Genomic DNA, 22042 nt, shown 5'->3' with positions numbered 1-22042 from the left:
TATAACTCATGCTCTTTACCGATCCAATATATGACTACAGGACCATTGCCAGCACCCTCAAAATACAAATCCTGATGGTTCAATGCTTGAGAGCACAGCTCAACAAAGTTTCCACGTTTATGGTCTTTGGTGTGGTTTCAAGTGAGGACCACATCATGTCACCTCACATGTCACCTCACATCTTCAAAGTTGGCTTGAAAGTCAACACCAAAGTGCATCTGGATGTGCTGAAGTGTGTGGTGATTCCCTGGTGCAATCAGGTCACCGCTGGCAAACCCTGGGTGTGGCAGCAGGACTCAGCACCAGCCCACATCCAAAGAGAGCTAGGCTTCGCTTCAGAAGGAGTGATACAACTTTGTACCTCTCTTTTATTGGTCCACCCCTCCTCCCCTGACCTGAACCCGCTGGGTTACTTCTTTTGGTCATACGTTGAGAACATCACCAACATGACCTCCCACAACACCAAAGCCAGGCTGATCACCGTCATTCACCGAGTATTCACCAAACTCCTGCTGGCACTTGTAAAAAAGGCATGCTCCCAGTTCTGGACCTGTATCAAGGCAGTGATTGAGGCTGAAGGTGGCTACATTGAATAAATGTCAGCTCTACTACATAATCAAGTTACCTGAATTGATTTTTTCGATAAAAATTAAAAAATAAAGTTGTAATGTTATTTTCTTTATGGTGACAATTTTATCGTTTCACCCGGTACTAAAACTCTATTTAATATTTTCCTTTTTGATAAAGTATTAGTCGAAATTCACAAAATTCGTACTTGAACACACTATAAATTTTAGTGCGTGTGGATCAAAAAAAAAAAGGTTGTAAACGAAAATAAGTCTTTAGTCATTTTTAGTAAAATTGCAAGTAGTTTTCCAACTCAGTTATTTTTATTACCTACCCTTGATGAATAAACTCACTGGGTGTTTAATCTAATGTGATTGCAATATTTTATTTACTCTGAAAATTGGCAATGAATATTAAAAAGTTAATTGGAATAAAAATATTGAATTTATATTCTTTTTAATTCTTTCTATTTTCTATGTGAACATCTCTGATTATTTTACTGTCCAGTCAAGATGAATGATTTATTTTTCCCTCGTCATATAACATCACTTCTCTCTCTACATAAAATTAAGACTGTTCATATGCAATAGTAATTGGAATCCAAAGGAACATAACAATAAAAAGAACAATTACAGAGTGGTAAAAGAAAGTCCTTGTTTCGAGAATGGAGGAAAGAACATAAATAATATATATCTGCAGACACAGTTCCATGTTGATAAATGTGTTTTTGTTTGTTTGTCAAACTGTGTTGGACACAAACAATCATGACTCCTAATAGTTTAACAACTTATTGCTTCCTTTTTTTTTTTTTTTTTTTTTCACTTGCTGCCTTTTTTCTGCTTCTTTTATTTTCTCCAAGTCCAAAACAAAAACAATATTCAGTGCCATTAGTAGAATGTATAAAATAAATATTGGAACAAAGACAATATTCAGTACAATTAGTAAAATGTATAAAATAAATATTGGAACAAAGACAATATTCAGTGCCATTAGTAGAATGTATAAAATAAATATTGGAACAAAGACAATATTCAGTACAATTAGTAGAATGTATAAAATAAATATTGGAACAAAAACAATATTCAGTGCCATTAGTAGAATGTATAAAATAAATATTGGAACAAAAACAATATTCAGTGCCATTAGTAGAATGTATAAAATAAATATTGGAACAAAAACAATATTCAGTGCCATTAGTAGAATGTATAAAATAAATATTGGAACAAAAACAATATTCAGTGCCATTAGTAGAATGTATAAAATAAATATTGGAACAAAAACAATATTCAGTGCCATTAGTAAAATGTATAAAATAAATATTGGAACAAAGACAATATTCAGTACAATTAGTAGAATGTATAAAATAAATATTGGGACAAAAACAATATTCAGTACCATTAGTAGAATGTATAAAATAAATATTGGAACAAAAACAATATTCAGTACCATTACTAAAATGTATAAAATAAATATTGGAACAAAGACAATATTCAGTACAATTAGTAAAATGTATAAAATAAATATTGGAACAAAAACAATATTCAGTGCCATTAGTAGAATGTATAAAATAAATATTGGAACAAAAACAATATTCAGTGCCATTAGTAGAATGTATAAAATAAATATTGGGACAAAAACAATATTCAGTACCATTACTAAAATGTATAAAATAAATATTGGAACAAAAACAATATTCAGTGCCATTAGTAAAATGTATAAAATAAATATTGGAACAAAAACAATATTCAGTGCCATTAGTAGAATGTATAAAATAAATATTGGAACAAAAACAATATTCAGTGCCATTAGTAGAATGTATAAAATAAATATTGGGACAAAAACAATATTCAGTACCATTAGTAAAATGTATAAAATAAATAGTTGATTTTAAATTCTTAGGACATTGGATGAATTTACATTTTCTCACCTCGTAGAATAGAAGAAGTGTGATTATAAGGATAAACTCTTATTCTATATTTTAAAATCAGTTTTAATTATGCATCACGTCATCAACAAAGAGCAAGAGATCATGAACTTGTTTAAGTTACAAATTAAGAAAAAATCCCAAAGTTAACAACTTAGCATGGATATATCTGTTCTGGTTGAACTGTATGTCCATTGTCCCATGAGATCACACATGCTTTATGTGTTTTGATTGGAAAATGTATCAATCACTCTATGTGACAACATAAACTTAAACAAAAGAAAATGGTCCATCGCTATATAATTGCTACAAATTTTTCTCCTGGGGATAATTTTTTTTTTTTTTTTTACATTGATTTTTGGGTAACCTTTTATTATTAAAAACAATGTTAAATTTAAATTTTAAAATGCAGCATTTTTTTTTAAAGTTTTTTTTTTTTTTTTATCTTTTAAGATAAGATAGGTTAGCTGGGATTTGTGTTGAATCAGAAATGTCCATATAAATGCAAATTTGTCAAGTTTGATCTTTGATTCTCTTTCAGAATGAGATGCATTTGTTGAAGGAAGAAAACGAACACATGCGCAAATATGTTGAATCACTGAAAGGACACATAAACAATTTGCAAAATTCCAACAAGCAGGAATTGTCTGATGAGTTGCGACAAGTAAACCAATTGCTCAAAGGTCGGATTGATGAACTTGACCGACAAATCCTGGTTGTGCAACAAGCAATCAGTGGAGTAAAATCTGGAGTGCAGACACCAAAAGTATTGGATGATAAAAAGCAAGATCATCAGTGTGAGTTTCGTGTTAATTATTGTTAAAATTTTAATTAGTAATGATTTTTTTTTTAAAGATATTTAGCAACCCAAGTATTATTTTAAAAAATTGAAATTTAATTTTCTGTTGTTAATATACTCTTTTCGTATGATTATTAAGATTGGTTTATTGTTTCCAATACTGAAACGGCTGCTATCAGATTAGGCCGTCTGAAGATGCTTGCTTCCTAAAATGCACCAAACATTTATGTTTTTTTTTTTTTTTTCCATTTGCAAAGCCAAAAGCAAAAACAATAGTTTTTCCTCTACAAAACAACCAAACCAAACACCATTAATAAATATTTGAAGATATGAAGGCATTGGAGCATAAAACCCTTTTTTCCAAAATTACTGGGTTCAGCATTAAATAACTTGAAAGGGGCTGATATACCGTAAAACAACCAAACAAATCAATGCCGATCACTCAGCAGCTGATTTTTCATACAAATTAAGAAACCTTAGTAACACCTTTCAACATAACTACCTAACTGCCTATTATCACAAACTGTAACTAAGTTACAACAAATATTAGTAAGAAATGTGTTAGAACTGATTTAAGAACTGGGGTTCAATAGCACAAATACTCTTTAAAAGAATTGATCACTCACAGAAAAAGATAACCCTTGTCCCTGAGTGGTTTCCGGGCCTTGATAAGTGGTGACCACCGTGTAAAAAAAAAAAAAAAAAAAAGAGGGGGGGGGGTCACAAAAAAAATTTATTAAATTAGATATTCCTTAAAGGTTATGCTAGGCAGCATAAAATGGTCTCAGCCAAAGAGGAGGTGGAAAAAATTGCTGACCATATTTAAAGAGAACATCTGTTATTCTTTCTCATATGCACTTTTGATAATGTCCTATTAGCTGGAACTCTGCAGAGGGGTAAGACCTCTTCCCTCTCCAATTGAACCACCTCTTGTATGGGATACTGGTGGTGAAGCAGTCAATGATCTTGTTGCAGAAGTGGTCACTTGATGTGCAGCATTCCACGTTGGCTCTAGTTTGGACTATACGGGTGGTTGAGAAGGCCTGACCTGATTAATCGGCTGGTCATGTCAAGTTCTATCATATACAGGGCGTCCAAAAAGTCACTGAAAACTTTTGAACTTATGTAGATTCTATATTTTTTATATCTTTCTGTAATTTTAGCACAATCTGACTTAGACCTTGGGAAATTTAAAAAAAGAAAAAAAAAAAAAAATTGCAAAATCAAACCATCTTTATTTATGAAAAATAATGTCCTTTTAAATGTTGTCCATTTGCAGCTTTGCATATTTGTGCTCTTTAACAAATATCACTCCCAAAATTGTAAAGTAACAACAAAAAATGGGGCTCTACTAATAGTGGAAAGTAGAAACGGCACTAACACTATGCTGGTTCAACTAATAGAGGCATAAAATAACAAATATATAAACTCTTTACTATAAATAACAAACTTTTATGAAACAAGTCTCCATGGCCGTCAGACCAAAGATCACAGTGTAGTATCTGTTCTGATGCTACACTTCACCTTTTCTGTCTTCACTCAGTGAAGGAGAAATCCTTCATGACAGACAATTTTTATTTTTTTTTGTCGTCAGAGTGCCATTTCTTGGGGAGCTGGATTTTCCTCACATTAAAACCCTACCTTGTGTCTAACTCTGCCCTCGTGGGGAGGCAAGTAAATAGAAACAATTATCAAGAATGGGAGTTTTTTTTTTTTGTTTGCTTGCTTTAAGAAAATGTTAAAGTGTTAGAGCTTCATTCCCTTTTGATTTGATTTTAATTTAATTTTTTTTCTTCCTCCCTTTTGCTTTATCTTTCTATTTCATGTTTTTTTTTTGTCTTGTCATCTTCATGGTCACATTTTGTCTTGCCCCCCCCCCTTTTCCTCTTCTGTCAGAAAATGTTAATTATGGCATATTTCAAACAATTCATGCGTAGGTGAGGTAGAAGACTTGTGTTTCATCAATAAATGACTTCCTGTTGTTCTTAGGTCATTTATGTATGGTTATTAGGATTGGTATGTAAAAAAAGAGTATTTAGATTAACACCCTTTTCTAATCCCCCCCCCCCCCCAGTATAATACTGTTTGTTTTTAGGCTATCATGAATGAACATCTTTGGTGGGAAGAAATAAAAAGACACAATTATTTTAGAATTTAGAGTGGGGGGGGGGGGCTTTCCACTTGGATTTAGATTTATTAATAAGGTTAAGAGTTTTTTCAGGAAGGACACTCCAACTTAGGGTTAGTGATTAAGTAAGAGTAAGTAAGAGATTAAGGAAAGTTTTTTTTTTTAGGGAGGCTTAGGATAAGTAATGTTTTCTTATAAACTTTTCAGCATTGACCCCCTCCCCCTCCTTCAAATCTACAGAATTTATCTCTCATAGCAAAATATTCTTTTCGGTTAACTGCCCTAAAAATCTAGAATAGCCTAGAAACAGATGATCATTTTATGGTAAAGTTCCTATGTGTGATAAGGAATTCATGTTGATTGCAGATGTTTTTGCGATTGATCACTCGTGCCTGTAGTATAAGCACACAAAAACATGAATACTTTCGAGAAATTGGTGAGAAGTGAGGAGATGTTGCTGTGGCTGTGAGAAAAGATAAAAAGTGAAGTAAAGATCCAGAGTGTCACAATTCCAAACCCTCTCTTATATTTTAACTAGCGGTGAGATGGCTGGCGTTTCCCAGTTATAAAATGCGGTTAAATAAAAAATTTAAAAATGTGACTTGAGTGCCATCTTATCGTGTTAAAAGAAAAAAAAAATGGCATGTAGTGGTGGGCGCACATAAGAAAGTTGAGAATTTTAAAAGATAGGAGAGAGAAAAAAGAAAATGCCACATGGTGGATGCGAGCTTGGGGAAGTTAAGTTCGTAAGTGAACACATTATCGATCGGACCACGATGACACAGATGTTATGTTGCAAATTTAGCTTTTTAAAATGAAATGACGAATTGACCGTTCGCATATATGCGATTAACAAACAGCATCGAAACCAAGGTTTTACCTGACCTCCCTTCCCTTCAAACAAAATGATAATCAACGACTTTTTCTAATTTTTCGATATTATGTGTCCGAGAGATCATTCTTTCTAAAGGTACCACGTTCATACTGCTTCGATGCGGATAACAAAAGTTTTTAGCAGACATACAAATACACACACTGACAGCTGAGATTTATATTATAGAAGGTCAAAAGTTAAGACCCCAGAAAATCATGCGCAGGGCATATTACGCATGCAAAAGATCTAGTGAGAAATTCCCAGATGATGATTAGGGTGAATTCACCAAAAATCGTGTGTGAAACTATCCAGTATACCCAAGATGGCAAAATGAAAAAACAAAAAAACATTTACTGACAAAGAACATTATACAAAACTAAACGCATACCAAGTATTTCAAAGCATTAAATGCTGTAAAGAAAAACACCCCAAAGACTTCCAATGTTTCAAACCAGGAAAATCTATAACCAATCATATTACCTAAGTGAACTTTAAGAAGTCTTAATCAAAATGCACAACAGAGCAGTAGGTCTAGATGAAATACAGTATGAATTCCTGAAACAATTACAGTCAATATCTATATATATCTACTTTAAATGTATATGACTCTGTAGTGAAATAACAAACCTGCAGAAAAATGCAACAGTGATTTCAATTTTCAGGTTAACAAAATATACAAACAATCCTAATAATATTAAACTGATTGAAGAAAGTTCTGGGAGTCATCATAATTTGGCTTATCAACAAAAAAGTTTTAATAAACGTAAACAACAAAGAATAAATTTTGTTTCTTTATCTGTAGAGCCATTTTAATTTTGGTCCCCTGACAAAGGAGGGATTGGACCAAGTAATTCACTTCGGTTTTGTTCATTCGTTTGGTCAAATTTTTATCAATAAAACATGGGACATTTTTGAAATTTGTACAAACCTTAGTCATAGTGAAAGTAAATTTTTGCCAGAATGGATTTTCCGGGATAACTCTAGTTGTCCCCTTAGGGGGCATTATAGCAATATAATTGCCCCCATATCATTCGTCCATTCATTTGTTTGCACTTTTCTTTATAACAACTCCTTGGATTTTTTTAAAAAAATTTGCACAAACATTAGTCATGGTGAAAGTAAATTTTTCACTCATGGAGAGGGACTTTGCATGCTTGGCTTGTTTCAATTTTATATTGGTAATCATTTTAAAATCCATATTAGTAAAAAAAAAAACAAACAAAAAAAACAATATATGCATGAAAAATTGGCACTTTTTCCATTAAATAATGTTTCACTGTAATTGATGAGTATCAATATTAATTTAATTTTTAATTGTACAATCAGTATTTTTGTAATTCATTGAACCGTTAATTATTGTTGGTACATTTTCTAAAGAATTTCTGTTTTCGTTAAATTCTTTTTATTTCCTAAATATTTTAATTTAATAAAACTACATGTTATATTCGTATTCACAATATTTAGCTTATTTTTATAATCAGCTTTTATTTTGATTTTATTTATTCTTGGATTTTTATTTACTTTTTAATGCTCTTTTCTTTTTGCAGCAGATGTAATTCAAAATCTAAATGAACCTGCATCAAATAATGACCCTGGATCTCAAGCCGGGATAAACAGATCTGATCTTGATCATCAAACCAAGTTGCTTCATCCTGACTCCAAGTCTCAAATTGAACTACCCCATTCTGATCCTAAAACTGAAGGGCTCCATCCCAATCCGGAATCTACAATGCAGCTGCTTTATCCTGATCCAAAATCCGAAAGGAAGCCACCTAATTCCGATCTTGAGTCTGAAATTGAGCTGTTCCATCCTGATCCTGAGTTTCAAATTGAACAGCTCAATTCTGATCTCAAGTCTCCAGCTGAGATACACAATTCTATTAGTGATCCTTCCCATGACGATATAATTAAAATTCATAATTCTCCTGAAAAACAAGTGCCTGAGGAGAGCAAAGGTTTAATTTTCAATCCAGATTCTGCTGATCATATATTATCAGTTTCTGGCGGTTCTCTAGTTGATACCTACCAAAATGATGCTTTTGTTGTTTCTGATGAAATAACAAAGCCTGAGAACAAAGCCATTGAAAGCATCGCTGCTTTGCAGATGAAACTGGTGGAGGAGAAAAAGCGAGCTGACAATTTGGAGAAACTTTATATTGAGTTGAAAAGTTCAGTTGAAAACCATAAAAGTCTTGACCGTGATGCATCCGCTTTGCTCTCTGATTCTAGGGTGGAAATAGTTCCAGAAAAAAAAGCCAAAGCAACGAAAGCATCATATTGCTTGCCTTTAGATAAAGATTGCAGTGACAGAATGGATTGGCTTAATCGTGATGCCATGTTACAGTTGATCACATCTGTTATTTCAGATATTCCACCCCAAGCTGAACAGTGGAAACAGTACATTAGCCAAAAATTACAAAACTTGCTTGATCCGCAAGAAGTTGATGAGGAGTTACAGGTTGAACAGGAAAACAATTTAAATGGTAAAGCTAAAAAACTTAAGAGTTATATAAATCAAATGCTGAATCAACTTAATAAAGCCAAGGAAAATTTGCATGCAAATTTTGAGAAAACTTTGCACAAGATCCAGAAAGGAACACGTAAATTTTGGAATAAAAATGTCTTAAACAGTGAAAAAGAGCGTAAGTTTAAGGAGTCAAAAGAAAAGCGACACGATAAGAAATTCGCAAATATCAGAAAATCGGAGGCGAAATCTGAAGATTCCAGTTTACAGTTGGAGAATTACATGGATGGAACAAAAGAAGATATAATAAATCCCAAAATGGAAGAATTTCGACAGCGTCAAGAAGACTTAGAAATTGTTGAAACAAATAAAAATATTAAAAAGTCTTCTAAGAAAATGAAATCCTCTATAAAAGAAAAGAGATACCAAGAACAACGCGAAAGATCTGATGAGGACAAGAAACGACGTCCGTACAAATCGGATAACAAAAGTAAAAAAAAAAAACATGAACTAAAGAATGAGAAATATGGGCCGCAAAAATCAGACGAAGAAAAATATCGGCCACATAAATCGCACATTGATCATGATGATAAGGATGTCAAGAAACATTTGCCGTACAATGAGGATAAGAAACATCAATACAAATCTAATGATATGGAACACGGGACATACAAAATGAATACTGACGACAAGAAACATCAATATGATGATGATGATGATAATGAGAAAGACAAGTCACAAAAATCAAAGAATAAAAAAAAATATCGTTTGGAAGAATATAAAGATGACGATGAAAAGGAAACCAAGAAACACCCAGCTAAAAAGACGAGGTCAGATGATACAAAAAAGCATTTAAAAAAGCAGAAATACTTGAACAAAAATATCAAGATTATTGACAAAAGTTTGTTCAATGCAAAATCCCCTTCTGAAAAAAGAAATCAGAGAAAAACAGAAAAATACAATGACACTAAAAAATATGCGAAAGATGAAAAAAACTTCCGAAGGAAAAACAACAAGAAATCTAAAACTAATCCCAAGATAAAAGTCCAATCTACAAAAAGCTGTGATCAATTTTCAGTCAATCTTGAAGACTCTATCAATACAATTTCGAAAGAGCGGTTTCAGCGCATGAACGTTGAAACTATTTTGCGGATGTCCAAGAAGCTATCAAATTTCAATAAACAATGCAAACATTTTTCCCCAAAATTGGTGAAAGAGTGGTCAGCCTGTCAACAAATGTGGTGGACACTGTGTGGACGAGGCCTTTTGTCAGGCCAATTGCGGAAATCCAAATGCCAACGCTACTTACTTACTTGGCAAATATCAGCCGCTATTTCCCTGGATGGCGGTGGTAAACCAGGCTGTGATGACTGTGGTTGCCAAAAGAGAGCAGTAAAGGATGATTTGGATCCGAGCAATGAAGACCGGTGGGTTTTTATTTTTGATATTCTATCTTTGTAATGATGTGCTAAGGCATTTCATGTTTTTATGAACACTGTCATCTTTCATATTTTGGTGATTTGTTAGTATTGAGAAAAAAACCACCCAACTTATTGATGTTTAAGTGACTGCAAGTATTTTATGACTTAACTTTGTGATGAATATGGAGATATACTTGTGAATAGTTTTTTTTTTTTTTTTGTCACTATTTAGAAAATAAATTATTTGGAAGGATTTTTGACCAATAAAAATTGAGTCAGGTCAGTCATAAAGTTATGACCAGTAATGTAATTGGTTGGTTTTGCTAAAAGATCTGAAAACGATGTTTGCTTTTTTATTAATTCAAGTCATAATGAAAAAAAAACGGTAATGATAAAAAGATGACTACATTTACATAAATAAACATACATTTAATCTTTCACAGGTATGTACACGGGACATAATACAGGATGCATAAAAGGAGAGTTATTAAAAAACATAAATACTATGGAAAAGTCTCTGGTATAAATCTCTAGAAGGTAAACACAGAGAATGCTTAGGCATATTAATAAAATACAACTTATTTTGTATAAAGTGCTATGCTGAAATACCTCTCTGGTCATTCTGTCTCAAGTGCTCGATGACAACGCAACAAAGAGGTGAAAAAAAAAAAGTCTGGTTTGCTTTCAGTCCAATATTGGAAAGTAATTACACTCCAATTTCTAATCTCACAATATGCATCTGCAAAATGTTTTTGTGCTTCAAAACTCCAGATACACATCTCACTTGTTGCTTGTATAGTCCAAGGGAAATAACTTAAAAATAATTCAAGGGACGTAACTCGTGACTATATTAAGCCAACATTACTTTTCTCATTCTATTAAATTCTTTCTCAACTCACGAAAATTAATATGCTGCTAAATTCGCCAGACTAAATGTGCTGTTCATTATATGAAATATATTTTTTCTCTCTTGTTTTACAGTTTTTAGAAAAAAAAAATAATGAAATCTGGTTCAATTGTCTCCCATGATTTTCTTTTAACTAAAATTCCTTAGAGATTGTTGAAGTTTATTAATTGAAGATGATATTAAAATATAATGAAATTATTATAATGTCAGCAAAGATAACTATTGGTGACATAAATTATTTTCAATCAAATACTGTTAGGAAATTATTCAAAAGTCCAAATTTATTTTGTTTACTTTCTAATGTTATATTAAAGAATTCACTCTTAACTTTATTCATTATTTATCTTTGTTTTTTCCTGTCCAATCCGGTATCTTACTTCCTGAAATAACAAGATGTCTAACTGTTGTAAGATCACCGAAGTTAAGCAATGATTAGCCTGGTCAGTACCAGATGGGTGACCATTATGGAATACCAGGTGTTGTATGTAGGAGGATATTAACATCTCTTTGCAAGAACTGCAAAAACCTAATGTTATCAGCTTTCCTGAGGGGGATATACAAGTGACTGGGGACTGCTCATGAATTTGATATTTTCATGAAACTTCCTCTGAAGAAGAAAGATGTTTTTTTTTTTTTTTTTTTTTTTTTTACACAGGAGTCGCCACTTATCAAGGCCCAGAGGCCACTCGAGGATAAGGGTTAATAGGTATATATTAGTCAATGTAATTATAGCATAGTAAACATAAGTAGTGTGAATTTTGTAAATTGGATTACTTAGGGGAACGGTTCATCAAGAACTTGTTTACGTTGGACTTGAAGACAACCAGATTGTAGTCAGCTAGAAAGCAGGTAATCGGAAGAGAGTTCCACAGGTGTGCAGTTCTAAGAAAGAAGCTTTGTTCATGGAATCTGCATTTAGTTTTCGGCACAGATAAAGTGCAGGAAATTATTGATAGTGGTTTTGGTTAGACGAGTGTTTTTCGTGAAAAGTTTGGCGAGAGGGGACCATAGATTGAAGCTCAGATGAGCACTTGCCATGAAAATAACGATAAAGCGGAGACAGGCTAGCAACCTCTTTTCTGTGCGAAAGAGGTTGCAAGGAAGTGAAAAGGGCATCCGCAACTAGGCTACAAAATCTATTTTGAACTCAGTCAAGGCAGGATAAGCTGCTTCCAGCAGCTCCTGCCCAGATGTGGCAACAGTACTCCATCATTGGATGTACCTGGCTTTTATATAGGTAGAGAATTGCATCAGCAGTGAGATATCTATTGGAGTGGTAGAAGGATCCCACCATTTTTCGGCCCTGTCGGTGGGGCATTAGAATACGCCGACTGCCCCCCTGCAGAGGGTAAAAGTCCCTCAATGGGGGTCCTGGATATGACCTTCAACTATATCCAGTGGTGAGGCCCCAGCTTGTGGGCTTTGGGGAGTGTGGAGCCACCCTTTAATTACCATTGCTCCCAGATCCACTCTGACCCGGAGTGGTAGTACCTGTTAGGGTCCCAACTATGGGTTAAATAGAAACCGACGTGAAAACAACAAATATATTCTATTAAAAAATGTTTCTTCAAAATGTTTGGATTCGGTATTAAATAACCCGAAAAGGGTTGATATGCTGTAAAACAAAAACAACCAATCAACCAACCCACCATTTTTCCAGTGACCTTGGCAATGGATTTTATATACGTTTTCCATTTCAGACCGGAAGTAAAGGTCAAGCCCAGAAGCTTGTCAAAACATGAAGCTTCCCCAAGACGAGAGCCATTCATTTCAATTGATGCCAAATGGGCATCAGAGCATAGATGATGTAGAGATAGAAGCTTGGTTTTAGATGCATTAAAAGTAACCAGCCACCTCTTTCCCCATTGTACCATGTGCTCAAGATCAGAGGAGAGAGAATCAGAGAGAACTTGGTCATTTACTGTCTTAGATGTGTTACCATAGATAGTAGCGTCATCAGCATAAATGTCTACGAATGATGTAAGAATGTGATTTGGAAGATCATTAATATAGATCAGGAAGAGAGTTAGGCCCAGGATGGACCCCTGAGGGACTCCAGCATTAATACTGAGAGCTTCTGATTTCTGCCCATCAACAACTGCTCTTAAGAACCTATCAGAGAGAAATGATTTAATGATTGAGAAGACATTTCCAGCTATACCATAGCTGGAGATCTTGTGAAGTAGACCTTTATGCCATACTCTATCAAAGGCCTTTGATATGTCAAGCAATTGCCCTAGAGAGGAAGCCTCCATCGAGAGATTTGCTAATCCTATGAGATATAACACTAAGCACGTCTGCTGTAGATCTAGCAGTTTGGTATCTTCTATTAAATGTGTAATTTTTTTTAATGCAAATACCTCCCAAATGAGTTGGTGAACCAAACTAAATTGGGTTGTTCGTTATAATAGCGAAATTCAAAATATTGAATTTCAAATAAAATTAGTGATATCTAATTAATTGTCATGTTATAGTAATGAAAATATCAAGAAATTATGAGACATGTTAAGGTAGAAAATTAATTATGGAAAAAAAACAGTAATAAACTGAGCAGCAAGCATAATAGCAGGGGAGGTAATTAATTTCTGAAAACTTTTTTTAATTTTGTGCAAATTCGAGAAAAATTAGTTATTTCCCTTGTGTTTACATCACACGTTACCAGGAAACATGGTGGAATCGTTTTTCGTTGAATTTTGGGAATATACTTGTTTTATGTAATATTCCAATAATATTTAACTAATTACGACATAGCAATATGGTAGGCAGCATTGCTTTTAGTTGAAATTGACATAAGTAAGTAAGTAGATGTCATTGTTTTTTAATGAAAAATAAATTTTTGGATTGTCAGATTTTGCTATTATAATGAAGAAGTACCCTAAATTGTTTTTGCCTAATTTTTCAACTGCATTTCCTTCAAAATAATTTATGTGAACATTAGTAATGCTTACCATAATGTCTATACTAAAAGATTATAGAGATTTAGTCAAATTCTATCTACATAATGGAGATTGTTGACAAGAAATATAAATAATCTCGTTTTTGTACCTATCAACGGTTTTACAACATTTTTACTTGGTTTCCTCATTCAATGTGTGTATTCACCTTTAGACAAATACTTTGGTAATTGTGTAGTGTAGTTAACAAGAAAAAAATAAAGAAATACAGAAAAAAAACAAAACAAATAGACTACAAATAACTGTTACCAAATGAAAGAACATTTACTTTTCCACTTGTCTGCATAAGTTTCCCTGTGTTTTTTCTGATTGTAAAATTTATTATCTATGTATTTGTTATCATTTTTACTTAACCAATCGGATGTCGTTACTATTAAGGCTAACAATTTTGTGGGGACTTGGTCATGAATATTAAGCTTAAAAGATAGTAAAAAAATAATTTGAAAAAAAAAAAAGAAGAGTTCGTAGAGCCTAAGTCCAAGAATAGTTGTTTTCTTCTAATTATTATCTTTTAAACCTGAAATTCATGATCAAACCCTCATCTCGCCTTCAAATTGTTACCTGTGATAGCAGCCATGCGTGATTGGCTTAGTAAAAGTGACAAAAACAAATACATCTATATATATATATATAAAAGCGAAAATGTATGTGTGTATATATGTACGCTTTTCCTCAATGTCCACGAAAGGCTTCTTTCAGAGAAGCGCTTGCTCGGTTCACAACTTCATAAAACTTTTTATATCATCTATAAATTGTAATATCTCAGAGTTACCCACAGAGCTCGCCTGTCTATTTAATTTTATTGACTTTCAAACGTTAATTATTCCACATTTTCCGCATTGGCACGAGTTACATTCGGTTTTTGGTATAAAAAAAAGCGAAACTCGAAACAAGCCCAGAGCCAGTGAATGTTTGTCGACTTCGTCATATCAGACGGGGGAGCGGGTTTTTGAAAACAAACAAACCGATTTATTGACCTCATTAAAAACTGTCCTGCACAAAATTCTGACTGCTGAATACCTATCGCCGTCACGTCAATCAAAAACGCGCACCTGTTTTTTTTTTCACACTTTACTATTTTCCAACTGCGCGTCGTGAAGGCTTCGTTTTTTTTTTTTCACATTTTCGGTTTTTTTTTCACATACCCCGAAAAACACTCGGGTAACGCCGGGTACCCCTCGCAAGTCTATATATATAAAAGCGAAAATGTTTGTATGTGTGTTTGTATGTCTCACAAAAGCTTTCGACATGGGTCACAAATTTTCGCCAGATAGGTATCATTATAAAGTTCCAACCTTCGCCCGACAAATATCGAAAAATTGGCCAAAAACATTAATTCCTTCACCCTAACATCATCAGTTTTGTACAGAGAGGGGTGCCGAAAAAATCGTTCCTTCGTTTTCTCTGCTCCTGCTACTACGACAATGACGTCATATTTGACCTAGAAAATTGACGTTAGTTTAAAACCACCTGCAAGTGTTTTTAAAGCTTTAATTTTATCCATTCTCAGTTGTATGTCTCTTTGGCGTACGTGTCGGGCATTGTTTTTTTCGCCTTAGCCTCGATGCTTCAGGTTCGAGCCCGTCTTCCTACCTAAACTTTTTTTTCTCTTTTACACCTTTTTTTTTTTTTTTTTTTTTTTTTTTTTAACGTTTGTTTGCTGTTCTGCTTTGTTTTGGTTTTTCCAATTTTTCTTAACATCATGTATTTTTTTATAATATTAAAGCAGGGTCACCCTCTCCTACATACACCCCCCCCCAAACACCCGAGCAGCGACGGGTACCCCCACTAGTCTATATATATATAAAAGCCAAAAGTGGCGCGTGCATTTTTGTATGTCCAGCAAAGGCTTTTTTTGTGGGGGTTCTTCGGGGGGTTACTATGTCTTAGAACTTTTTATATACCCCCTAGATAATATCTATGATTTGCGAAGGAACATTGTGTCTAGATTTATTTTGATTGACTTTTATAAAATTCGCACTATTTCGTTGTGTCGCGTGTTTGTTTGGCTTTTTAGTATAAATAAAATGAAACAGATAGAGCGAAGCTAATTTCCCGGCCTTCCAGCAAAGCAAATCAGCTTTGATCAATGCGGTGAAAACCGTCATATCAGACAATTGCTACTCATTTGGACACTCCCCTTTTTTATGGGGAGCTAGTTTTCTCCCAACAATTTGGGGAAACAAAACAAAACGAATGCAACTGCCTCGCAGCCAAAGTTAACTATGGGATTTCATTTCCCCTATGGCATAATGTTTGACCTCATTAAATTCACGCACCTGTCACATAACTTTTTAATCGTTTAATTTTATCCACTCTCATTCCATTGCCTTCGTAGCATTGAGGTAAGTCATCACGCTTTTTTCTTTTTTTTTTTCTGCCTTCACCTCAAGGATTCGGGTTTGAACCTACTTACCTCTTAAACTTTTTCTTTTACACTGACAAATACCTGGGCAATGCCGCACACCTCTACTAGTCTATATATATAGAAGCGAAAATGTATGTTCGCTTTTTGTGTATGTCCAAGAAAGGCTTTTTTCAGAGAAGCGGTCAGTCGGTTCACAACTTTTTAAAACTTTTTATGTCATATGTAAATCGTAATATCTCAGATTTAACAATGGAGCTTGCCTGTCTATTTAATTTGCTCGACTTCGAGAAGATAAATATTCAACAGTTTTCGCTCGCCGCATGTAGGTTAGGCCTTTTCCTATAATGTTTCTCCCTACCCCCAACGTCTTGGGGGGGGGGAAGCATTCCCGCACTAAATGAAATGCCACCCCGCAGTCAAAAGTTGACCTCATTAAGTCATTTAAACGTGCACCTGCTAATTTAAGTAATTAAATAAATTCAAACGTGTTTTCAAACGCATCTCGCGGTGGGGCAATGGTTAACGTCGCAGATTTTTTTTCACACTTTAATTCACAACTTTGCCTCAAGGGTTCTGGTTCGATCCTCATACTTACCTACCAAAACATTTTTTTTTAATTTTACCCCCCCCCCCCCGAGTTTTCACACAGACCTCCAAACACCCGGGCAACGCTGGGTACCCCTCGCTAGTCTAATATATAAAAGGCAAAATGGGCACGCGCATTTGTGTATGTCCATGAAAGGCTTTTCCGGTGGGGCGTCTCGCGTCGGTTAGATTCTGGAAGAGGTTTTCTTATACTTCCTAGATCGTAATATCTAAAAAAAATTGCAAACAGACATCGTCTCTATCTTTTTTTTTTTTTGATCGAGTTTAAAAAAAATCCCTAATTTTGAGTCTTTCATATAAATAAAGCGAAACTAATTGAATGCAACTGCTAACTCCCAATCTTTGCCCTGGTAGTATCTGCTTTGTAATTAGTCATTGGTCAATGTTGGAGAAACCCTTTATACTGAGACAATTACTATTTATTTAGATACTGCCAGCATGCCCCCTTTTTTGGGGGGGGGAGCTGCTTTTCCCCCACATTAAAAACGTCCTTTGTGCAAGTCATCTTTTAGATTAACTACGTTAAATTCAAATGCTTTACACTTCCGGTCGCGTCATGGAGCAGCGGTAAGACGTCAGGTTTTCTTTCACTTTCTTTTCCGCCTTTGCATCACGGGTTCGATCCTGCCTGTCTCCTACCACTTTTTTTTTTTTTTTTTACACCTCCAAACACCCAGACAACACCAGGCACCTCGGCTAGTAGATTATAAATCTTACAGTCAGTAAAATCACATGAAAATTATACAGATAAGTATAAAAGTAAATGATAACAATTTTTTTTTTTTTTTACACTTTTTTTTCTTGTTAACTATACTGCACAATTGACAATACTTTTAATAATGTTTCATTCAAAGACATTACTTTTGTTTTTTCTATTTGTATTAAAAAGAATAAATAAATAAAATAACCCTTTTATAATCAAAGTCTTTTCTCTTTCAGGCAAAATACCACAGACAGTGATTCTGCTTTTCCACGTTTAAAAGAGGGGACAAAAATGTTGTCTGGAGAATGGTACTTTAAGCCTAAATCGGTTCCGCCCGAAAACCTAGACTGTGATGAAGATCGATTCGGACTTGGATTTTTATTATCATTATCAACAGACATGTGGAATGAACTTTCAGATATCATCCCATGGCTTAAATGCAGAATTTAGCTGCTGTCGAGATGATGATGATGATTGTGATATTTTGTTACTTACAATTAGTTCCAGTGAATATTTTTTTTTTTTTTTGTTTCCGAACTAACAGAAGTAACATTTTTAATTTTTTTTTTTTTTTTTTTTTTTTTTTTTTGTAAAATAATTTACATTTTCTAACTTTGGAGACAAGATTAACTTTTTTACGATGAATTTCTATCGATTCTAAAACAAAAAAAAACAAAAAAAACTCTTCCTGTTAGAGCATTCGTTTTTAAGGTTATTTTCTCATGTTTAGCAAAGATGATTATGCTTTCAAAAAAGCCCAACAAAAACGCTTAACATTTAAAAATCTATCAAATCAAACCATATCAGTGAAGGGTTATGGCATCATGCTTTGGATTTAAGGAAAGTAATACACAAATGTTTTTATATGAATCAGTATGGATCGACTTTTAAAACCTGCTTAATTCTGTTCTTCAGATTGGTTTCCCTTGTTCTTTATAGAATCTGGTAGTTACACAAGAGACCACATGAAGTTTGCCAACATCCACTAGTGAAAATGGTGCTGTGGAATTAACTGGATTTGAACCTGGTTCGCCCAAGTTGTCAGTCCACATCAATATCTACGTAACCACAGCCACCCTCTGTATTTGTAATTATCCTGTTTATTACCTTTCAGCAAATAAGGTTGTGTCCAGCCTACCTTTTAGGTATAAAGTTATTTCATATTATCTTTCTTTGTTGCTGTTTCCATTTAATTTTAAGAATTAAGAGTGAGAAATGGTTATAAAATGGTATTTATATAATCGGACACTAATACAGAGTAACAGGGAGAGGCAAATATACATATAAACAAAGCAGGTAGAGATCCAGGTAGATAGAGATAGAGAGGATCTCTTATAGAAAAGGTTGTGGTTACAACTAATAATATTTAGATTTGTCATTCGCACAAGTATTTATTAAAACTTATTTTCTTTCACTAACCAAACAAATTCTATGGTTCCTGCAAATTAAAAGTGTATATAAGTAAATCGTTATCAAGTTTTACAAAAGATACAGAGATGCAATAGCAGAGCATAAAGTGAGAATAAAACTTCTGCAAATGTTGAGAAGTACAAAATTATGAATAATGTACTTTTCTCTTATTGGGTATAAATAACCATTTAACTTTTTTTTTTCCATGATAAGTTTGATATAACGACATACCTTTTCAATTTCTTTTGAATAATTAACACACAAAATTGGTACTTATTGAAATAAACTAATATCTATTCTTCTCATAATTATTTATAAAGAATTAGTCATATTCGAAAATACTTGTAATAATACAAACAACTACTAACTCCTATGTTGTTTAGTAACTAATTTTTAATGTAAAAGCCTTTAATGAGTATTCTCCTTCCGAGTTTATTCAAAAAAATTTTTTTTTTCATATTTCAAATACATTTTATTAAAAGAAAGATGAATTCTGTACCTTCTTGTATAAATATCTTATGCCCTTATCAGATTGTCCCATGCTAACTCCTTATTTTTAATGCCTTATATTTTAATGACTTATTTTTAATGACTTATTTTTAATGCCTTATATTTTAATGACTTTTGCTGGAACAATAAATTCTCATTGTTGATTTGAGTGTTTTTCATGGTGATAATTTGTGCCCTTCTTTTTAACAACATCAATAAACTTTTGTTTTAAAAGGATAATAATCACTGTTTTTACATTCTTGGGTAAATTATCATGCATACTCCAAACACATGGAGATAATTTATGCCACAAAAAATACCTATTGTATTGAAAAATAACCTTTTTTTTTTAATTTCAAAAGATGGTTACAGACTTAAGTTTTGGCACTTTGTATTTACAAAGAAATGGTTATGTGATAATCCAGTTTGTATGAATGTTAAAACATTTTTTTAATGCCATTTTTTATTTTTCTATCAATTTTTCATCATAAATTAAGACGACTATTTTAAGACTCGTACGAGCAGAAACAATTTTTTTTCTTATTTATACAAAAAATGTACATGTATATGGGAAAATCTAAAATAAAGGATCTAAAATGGAATTGGAATAATTTTTTCTGGTTAAGGCTAGAATAACTTAGGTGCATTATAATTAGATATTAGAAAATGCATTTTTAGTATAAACACTATTACATAATTATTTATCATGTCGAAATTAGTAAATATTCCAAAAATTACAAGTAGAAAAATGCGTAGAAAAATAATTACAAGAAAAAAATAAAACTTATTTTTTATCTGACAAATTGACTTATCTCCCTTGATTTCAATTAACTTGTAGATTGCAAATTAGAAAATGGCTGATCAATAATAGCAATATTTTTTCTGAAAAAATAGTTTTAGCAGATCTTGTTCTTAATAATTTTTGGAACTTTTGCCAATTTCGACATGACACATTAGTACGTAACAGTGTTTTTATTTTAAATGCATTTTGTTTTTATATCCAGTTATAATGCACAAGCACCCTAACTTAATGTGTATGCCATTAGGAGTAGCTTTGATGCAAGTCCTTAGCTGTATTAGTGGCTTGATGGTCAATTAGACATGCCAGTATCTTGTATGTAAAATTTGTTATTGTGTTTGAGATTTTTATTGAGTCGGTTTAATTTTTCCATTCTCATAGTGTTAAACAAAGAAAGATGTTAGCTTTATTCTCTCTAATCCACTCAAGTATTAACCTCTAATCCATTCAAGTATTAACCTCTAATACAAACAAGAAGTATGAGGATGCTGTGTGTGATATCTTTGACTAAAAATAGTAATAGAAAAGCTGGGGTGGGGTGAATGTGTGAATGGAAACTTGCTTCTCACTTTTGTTTTAATTTTCTTATCACTTTGTTTTTCCTGGGGATGAGGCATTCTACCGGATGCCAAACACTCTCCCATTAGTTTAGTTACTCCAACCGAGAGATCTTTTTAAGATTCTAACCGTCCCTTTAAGTGCTATTGTTTGTGTTTCTTTTGCACTTGGTTCACAGGGTATATTCGCCAGATAGTTTTTGAAATTCTTTTTCATTAGCCTGGTTGCTCCTATAATGACCGGAATGATTGATACCTTCTTAAGATTCATGTTTCTTTTCATGTCGTACATAAGTCCTTGGTATTTTGTTATTTTCTCCCTCTCTGCTCTGTGAAGGCCAGCATCATTAGGGACACATTGTGGTGTATGGAATTGTATGTGCTGAGTTTGACTCCAATTGTGGTCGTTTTACTCAATGACACCATTGGGAAACTTATGAAAGCACTATTTCTCATAAGCTATGGCTAAAACAGCAACTTTAGTTGAATTATTTGAATACAATAATTTGTTTATATGATACTCTATCTGACCCATTTGGCATAATGGTTACAGTGTTTGCTAATGGGTCAGTAAACTAGGGTTCTATTCTTGGACGAGTCATATCAAAACTTAAAAAAAAACGGATTTACAAAATGAAAATCAAGGAAAGCAATGGTGCCCTTCCCTACATTTTGATGTAGTAGCCAATAAAAAGGGAACCTTCAAGTCAACCCTGACTATAGTAAACTACCACTGTTTTTATTACACTTTCACATTAATAGCAGTTGATGTTTCCATGAAAATGACAAATCTATCACAGTATTCATTCTCATTAACGTAAATTAACACCTCAATTTCTCATAAGGTACAAACTTGACTCAATTAGAGATTCTCAAAATGACTTTTTACCTTTATTTTTATTTTGAGAATCTAAACTTCATGTGTAAGACTTAAATGAACAACAAAACATTTTTATATAATGGTAATTTGTTGAAGGCAATACAATGATGCAGAGGTGGACAAACACAAACTGCAGCAAATTAAGGCATACAATGGGGAAATAATTTGTGCAGACCTTTTTAATATATATAT

General features: G+C 33.2%; 1 protein-coding gene across 1 annotated transcript in view; it reads left to right on the top strand.

Moving 5' to 3' along the window:
• LOC145269771 (uncharacterized) overlaps positions 1 to 19854 on the top strand; it is a 95199-nt gene extending 75345 nt beyond the window's left edge. Inside the window, exons 10-12 of the mRNA XM_080125496.1 lie at positions 3033 to 3288; positions 7840 to 10183; positions 17952 to 19854. Coding sequence (XP_079981622.1) covers positions 3033 to 3288; positions 7840 to 10183; positions 17952 to 18165 — 2814 coding nt within the window. The 3' untranslated portion in view covers positions 18166 to 19854. The remainder of the gene's footprint in view (positions 1 to 3032; positions 3289 to 7839; positions 10184 to 17951) is intronic.
• Positions 19855 to 22042: the final 2188 nt, after the last annotated feature.

The sequence above is a fragment of the Euprymna scolopes genome, chromosome 4 (genome assembly GCF_053919585.1).
Source record: "Euprymna scolopes isolate OS-2025 chromosome 4, ASM5391958v1, whole genome shotgun sequence".
In the NCBI taxonomy this organism is placed as follows: Eukaryota; Metazoa; Mollusca; class Cephalopoda; order Sepiida; family Sepiolidae; genus Euprymna; species Euprymna scolopes.
Note: the sequence above shows the minus strand (reverse complement) of the source record. Positions and strands in the feature narration are given on the sequence as shown.